This window comes from Schistocerca cancellata, chromosome 7 (genome assembly GCF_023864275.1).
Source record: "Schistocerca cancellata isolate TAMUIC-IGC-003103 chromosome 7, iqSchCanc2.1, whole genome shotgun sequence".
Classification (NCBI taxonomy): domain Eukaryota; kingdom Metazoa; phylum Arthropoda; class Insecta; order Orthoptera; family Acrididae; genus Schistocerca; species Schistocerca cancellata.
Window position 1 is genome coordinate 339,282,129 of NC_064632.1, and position 7,201 is coordinate 339,289,329.

At 41.9% G+C, this 7,201-nt stretch overlaps 1 protein-coding gene across 1 annotated transcript; it reads left to right on the forward strand.

Moving 5' to 3' along the window:
- The first annotated feature begins 3,797 nt into the window (after positions 1-3,797).
- Positions 3,798-5,881, forward strand: LOC126092343 (uncharacterized). Its single transcript, XM_049907882.1, has 3 exons — positions 3,798-4,037; positions 4,204-4,386; positions 5,316-5,881. Exons 1-3 carry the CDS (start codon positions 3,798-3,800, stop codon positions 5,724-5,726), a joined length of 834 nt encoding a protein of 277 aa, XP_049763839.1. The 3' UTR covers positions 5,727-5,881.
- Positions 5,882-7,201: the final 1,320 nt, after the last annotated feature.

Consider the following 7,201-nt stretch of genomic DNA (forward strand, 5'->3'; position numbering starts at 1 on the left):
TTATTTTCATCTCATATACTCAACAATTTGTATACCTTTTATTTCGGTTCCTGAATTACATGGTTTGTTATTTGCTTACAATTGATCTGTTATGCAAAATATCGATTTATATTGCTTACAGTCGAAATTTCGATCTTTTTAGCTTAGAGACATGTGTGATGTCTATGTTCCGTGCCTGTGATACTGGGCCTCACCTCTGATTTTGAGTTAATTTATTTTTGTGCGATGCATGTATTTTTAGCGAACTAGAGTATTAATCCAGCTGCATTACGTTTGTTTGGCATGTAATATAACCATATCGGAACATAAAATTGAGGTAAACTAGTTTCAGTCGGCAGTCCTATAGGGATTAGTTCAGGTCTCAACAGATAATCATACTTCCATATTCAGAACCAAAAAACATTTCAGTCTAGCCCCGATTACCTGGGCTACGATGCAGATAAGAGCCACGACAATCATACAGTTTTATTTAAAACAAAGATAAAATTCTAGTACCACTATATGGATCCAGACTAGAACCGTCCTAAAATCATTGAGGCCATCCTCATTATGTGGTTTCAGAATATGGTAACCTTATGCAGAATCGAATCCAGATTAGGGCCGTTCTTACTTTGTTGGAACGCACGAGAGAATACTGACCCCCTCAATTACCTTAAAAGATAAATTGAAAATAGGGAAGCCACATTTATAGCATTCGTAGATTTAGAGAAAGATTTTGTCAACGTTGACGGAAAAAGTTTGAAATTATGAAGGTAGCACGATGTAACATAGGAAGCGAAAGGTTATCTAGAACTTGTACTCAAAACAAACTGCAGCTGTAAGAGTCGGAAGGCATGAAAAGGAAACCGTTTTTGAGAAGGATATGAGACAGAGTTTTATTGTACCCTCGGTGTTATTGCATTTCTGCACTGGACAAGCACTGAAGGAAACCAAGGAGAAATGAGGAAAAAGAGTTAAGGTTCAGCGAGAAGATATTAAAACTCTGAGGTATGCGGACGCCAGTTAACGCAGAAGACTTGGAAGAGTAGTTAGAGTGCATTTTGCCAGGGAAAGAGGTTATAAGACTAACATAAAAAACATCGGTAATGGAATACAATCGAATCAGGCATCGTTGAGAAAATTAGATTAGGAAATGAGATGCTGAAAGTAGCAAGTCAGTTTTGCATCAAAACCACTGATAATAACCAAACAGAAATTTGTTAACATGAACTATAAATTTATATGTTTGGAAGTCTTTTCTGAAGCTATTTCACTGGAGTGTAGCCCTTTACGAAAGTACGAGGTAAACAAACACCGTCACAACAGGCCTTTAAGGTCCAATGATACCGACCTGCCGCTGTGTCACCTTTAGCCCTTAGGCGTCACCTGCTGTGGATACGGAGGGATATGTGGTCAACACACCGTTCTCAGTTTTCGTGGCCCGTGCCTCTACTCCTGAATCAAATAGCTCCTCGATTGGCCTCAAAAGGGCCGAATGCATCCTGCTTGCCCACAGCACTCGGCAGACCTGTGCGGTGACTCATCCAAGTGCTAACGAAGCCCGACAGCGGTTAACTTCGGTGATCTGACGGAAACTAGTTTTACCACTGCGGCAAGGCCGTTGGTTTTACGGAAACACGAACAATATAAAATTCAGACAAGAAGAGGACAGAATCTATCGAAATGTGGTGATACAGAGGAATACCGAAGATTAAATGGGTAGATGGAGTAACCTAAACGGAGCTACTGAACCGATCTGAGCATAAATTAACGTTATGATACAAATTGACTATAAGAATGAATCGGTTGACAGGGCACATCTGAGGCAAGAAGGGATCATCCGTTTGTAGATGGAGGGTAGTGTGAAGTTAAAGAATGTAGAGGATGCGAAGTCTTGCACGGCAATAACTACCATAGAAAGCTGCTTCAAACCAGTCTCCCGAATGAACTCAGAGTACTAGCGCTGTAGGCTCTTGACAGGGCGACAAACCAATGCTAAGCACGTGACTGCAAATTCCGAAACAACTATGGAATTTTTATGGATGACAATGCGCCATGCCACCGGGCCACAGTTGTTCACGACTGGTTTGAAGAACATTCTGACAATTCGAGCGTATTATTTGGTCATGCATCGAACATTTATGAGACGTAATTGAGAGGTCAGTTCGTGCACAAAATCCTGCACCGTCACACTTTCGCAGCTATGGACGGCTGTAGAAGCAGCATGGCTCAATATTTCTACAAGGGACTTCCAACACCTGCTTTTAAGAAGAAGTTGAAGCATTTCCTACTATCATCCTCATAAAGTTCTCCACAAAATTAATGTACCAGGCCAATCCTCTCATCTGTCAAATAGCAAAGCTAGCGTCTCCTATCTTGCTCCTGAGATGCCTTCCTCTTCATCTATCTCTATTAGCCACGCAATCTTCTTTTCCTTTATACTTCCTTAATTATGTTTCATCATGTCTCTCTATTCTTCTCCTCCCTTCACCATCAGTCTCCCTCATACTCCCTGCTGCCAGCACTCCTATCTAAAATTTGTCTCTTCAATAATGTCTAATTATAACAGTACTTATGATCTACGAATATAAACTCTATATGTATGTATTTTTCCAGGTGTACCTTTCTAATTGTTTATTTCACTTTTTGTACTAGATGTAGTTTAACATGCCTACTAAAACGTATGAATGTAAAATAAGTAGAATGCCTGGTTAGATGTAAGAGAGGGCCTGATGGCCCTAATCTTGCCAGGTTAAATAAATCAATAAATAAAATAAAAATAAATGAACACCTTTTTGAGTCCGCGCCACTCTGAGCTGCCGCACTAAGTCGGGCAAAAGGAGGTTCGACACGACATTGGGAGGCATCTCACGACTGTTGTCACTTCAGTGTATAAATGACCCCTTATGTTGTTCAGTGTTGACGCTGTTGTGCGCAGTGAAACTGCGATGCTTGAAGGTCGCAACGAAATGCAGCAAGGTCTGCAGGGAAACAACTCTTAATTATGGGATTGGCAGTTGATTCTCACCGTCAACAAATGGAAAGTGTTCAGCATTAATAGACAGAAAGATCAAATAGTCTCTGATTACATGATTACCTATCGGTCACTGTAAGCCATCACAGCAATCAAATGTCTGGGAGGATGGGTGGGGAGCGAAATAAAGTGGGGCGACTAGATAAAATTAATCGTAAGAAAGGCAGACGCCAGACTGAGACTCATCTGATGAATCCTCAGGAGCTGTAATCCACTCACGAAGGAGATAGCGTACGAACCGCTCTTTCCATCAGTACCTGAGTACTGGAACCTTATACGGATGACTTGCCAGAAGATATAGAAAACAGTCGAAGAAGAGCAATGCATTACGTCACCAGTTCGTTTACTGAGCGCAGCAACCGACACGGAGATGCTAATCCAGTGTCCGTGGCAGACGGTACAAGAGAGGCTTTGTGCACCATGGCGTGTTGATCGTTAAATTCAGAGAGTGTACATTCGTAGAAGAGTCAACCATCATAGTTTTTTCCTACATATATCTACATATACAGGCAAACTGGCGAGATTAGAGATCGTATGGAGGTTAGGCCGGTATTACACTATCAAATTTCTTTGTCCAATATCTTTGTCCAATATCTTTGTCAAAGATTTTTGATAGTGTAATAGGGATCTTTGACAAATGTCGTCCAATATTTGATCAAATGTAGGACGAGGCCGTACATTTGATCAAAGAAATCGCTTGTCTTCTGTTCACTGCAATGCGACTTGTTACCACGCGGAGCGCCAGCATCGCTGGAGCGTTCTGTCATCTTTTGTGTTTATAAACATGGCTGCTAAATACAATTGGTGTGTGGCGTCTACCACAAAATTAATAGAGATGTATGAAGCGGATGAGGCACTTTATAATGTGAGGCACCCTGATTACAAAAATAGATTGAGAAGATTGGAGAGCTATAAAAATATAGCGGAGGTCATTAGCCGTGACATACGGCCTGGCTGTACGGTAGAAGACATTAAGAGGAAGATCAATGGCCTCCGTACTAGCTACGCGTGCGAGAAAGCAAAAGTACGTATTGACATATTCATTTATATTTATTTATGCAAGTAAAGTTTACATGTCATACAAATGATTAGCATTAGCATTAATTTGTTCACTGCAGTGACTTGAAGCATACAATAATGTTTACGTAACCTACAAGTAGTTTAAATTACTTTCATTATTAATATTGCAGATGCATAAAAGCAAAAGTGGAGCCAGTGCGCAGGCGGCGTACACACCACAAGTGTACTGGTTCCAGATGCTTAAATTCCTCGACCAGTCTACTGAGGCCGACGATAGTTTGTGCAACCTGGAGAGCCCTGAAAGTGAAACGGGAAGTGAACGTGCCACTCCGACATATGAGGAGATGAGTGCGGTATGTACATTTGTTTACATTTTACGTTACTAAATGTGATTATCTTGCCAGGGCACTTTCCCAGCGCCATTGTAAAATGTCTTAAAGTATTCCCTAACTGCTCTCCCGTGTACTGTACGTCCAGAAGCAGCTTGGCAAGCAATTGGTTCCATTTGCTGTAGGTCCTCAATGCTTTGTGTCTCAAGATAAGTGCAGTCTCCTACTACGGCAGACACTGTTTCCTGACGAGTGTACAAGTGTTTTCTTCTCTCAGTTAACAAGTTGTGCAATTTGCAGGCAGCCAGTGTTATTGTGGTAACTTTTTCAGGAGGCAGATTAATAGTAGTAAGAAAAATCCTGAAACGACTTGCAAGAATGCCAAAGCTGCTCTCCACTAATCTTCTCCCTCGTGACAGTCGGTAATTGAAAACCTTTTCTTCTTTTGTGATTCCTTTTAAGGGGTATGGCTTCATAATGTTATAACTCAGTGGAAAAGCGTCATCTGCCAGTACTACCATTGGAGTTGTAATGTTTGTGTTCCCAAGCTTCCTGCCATCAGGAATGTTGAGCATAGATCGGTCAATAAGACACTCACGTAGTTTGCTTTTTGAAAACACTCCAGCATCACCAACACGCCCATTAGTTCCTACATCTACATACAAAAATTTGTAGGAAGCATCTACCATGGCAAATAAAATGATACTGTTGAAGGATTTATAATTGAAAAAGTGAGATCCACTAGCTTGTGGACATTTAATACGAATGTGCTTTCCGTCCATTGCTCCTATTGTATTATAACAGTTCCACTTCTTCTCGAAATCCTCTGCAATTTGCTCCCACTCTCCTCTGCTTGTGGGTACCTGTAAATAAATAAGATTTATGTATGTGCAAGGAAGTACGTAACAAGCAAAGAGGTACGTAACTAATAGCTTTTTTCTTTTATTTCATAGCATGCGGTACAAGAGCCTGTCGCATGTAGCGAGGCTCAGCCACAGCCCCTGCGTCAAGAGCGGCCTCCCACGAAAAGGAGGAGAGCCACGCCTGACGTGGCCACAAATGTAATGGTGGAGGCCACCAAGACACTTCAGGCTGTGGCTGATGCTGCCAGATCCATGCCTGTCCAAGAAGACCGCTACGGCACCCTTGGCGCCCACATTGCAGCAGAACTGCGTGAAATGGAGAAGGTGGGCGGCAGGGAATACACCACTGTCACTGCGCACAGTCTGCAGCGGACATTAATGGACAGGTGGGATTTGCTGCATGCGACAGCCCGGGCACAACAAGCACAACCGTCCACCTCAGGTTATATCCAGGCTGCCTTGCAGCAGGCTGGAATAGAGGATGAAGACTCGATGTTATAAATATAAATATATATGTGTGTATTATTTTTGTATCTCTCCAATCTTCTTAATCTATTTTTATAATCAGGGTGCCTCACATTGTAAAGTGTCTCATCCGCTTCATACATCTCTATTAATTTTGTGGTATCACACATCAATTGTATTTTGCCATGTAAATAAAGTTACATAAATAAAGTAATAACAATTTATCTTCATGAACATAAAGTGTATCGAACATTTATTTACCTTCAGACAATGGTCCTTTAGTGCTTTATAAATTGCTTCACAAGTTTCAGGTATTATTTTACTTAATGTGCATTGTGGAATTCGAGTGCTGTACTGTAAGCTAGAGTAACTTTCTCCTGTAGCAAGGAATCGTAGTGTTACTGTGAGCCTGTCTTCTGCAGATATAGCAGTTCTTAGGTGCGTATTGTGTTTTGAGATATGAGGAATCACTTCACTGAGAACATACTGAAATGTATGCTCATCCATTCGCAAAAAATTGATGTATGACTTTACGTCTTCCACTATTAGCTCACGTAACAAGTTTTGCTGAATGCTTTTTTCGTCTCGTCGTGAAACCCACGGCTTCACCCAGGTACGTTTCCTTTTTTTCACCCGCTTCTGTATCGCATGTGATTGTGCACTCACAGCAATTGTAGCACAAGCAGCAGCTGCTGCAGTTAATAACAACAATTTGTTTTTGTCAGCCATCTTGAACTTTGACGAAAACTTTGATGATAGTGTAATACCCCTTCTAGCGCTACGTCAAAGATCTTTGTCCAATATATTGGACGGAATATTGGATCACATCTTTGATCAAATATTGGACAAAGAAATTTGATAGTGTAATACCGGCCTTAACCCCCCATGAACCATGGACCTTGCCGCTGGTGGGGAGGCTTGCGTGCCTCAGCGATACAGATGGCCGTACCGTAGGTGCAACCACAACGGAGGGGTATATGTTGAGAGGCCAGACAAACATGTGGTTCCTGAAGAGGGGCAGCAGCCTTTTCAGTAGTTGCAGGGGCAACAGTCTGGATGATTGACTGATCTGGCCTTGTAACATTAACCAAAACGGCCTTGCTGTGCTGGTACTGCGAACGGCTGAAAGCAAGGGGAAACTACAGCCGTAATTTTTCCCGAGGACATGCAGCTCTACTGTATGATTAAATGATGATGGCATCCTCTTGGGTAAAATATTCCGGAGGTAAAATAGTCCCCCATTCGGATCTCCGGGCGGGGACTACTCAGGAGGACGTCGTTATCAGGAGAAAGAAAACTGGCGTTCTACGGATCGGAGCGTGGAATGTCAGATCCCTTAATCGGGCAGGTAGGTTAGAAAATTTAAAAAGGGAAATGGATAGGTTAAAGTTAGATATAGTGGGAATTAGTGAAGTTCGGTGGCAGGAGGAACAAGACTTTTGGTCGGGCGATTACAGGGTTATAAATACAAAATCAAATAGGGGTAATGCAGGAGTAGGTTTAATAATGAA

Bases quoted from the DNA above. Each gene is read 5' to 3' on its own strand.
- LOC126092343 (XM_049907882.1), top strand. From the start codon at position 3,798: ATGGCTGCTAAATACAATTGGTGTGTGGCGTCTACCACAAAATTAATA. The intron at 4,038-4,203 runs GTACGTATTGAC...TTAATATTGCAG, and splicing joins ACGCGTGCGAGAAAGCAAAA to ATGCATAAAAGCAAAAGTGG. The intron at 4,387-5,315 runs GTATGTACATTT...TTTATTTCATAG, and splicing joins CATATGAGGAGATGAGTGCG to CATGCGGTACAAGAGCCTGT.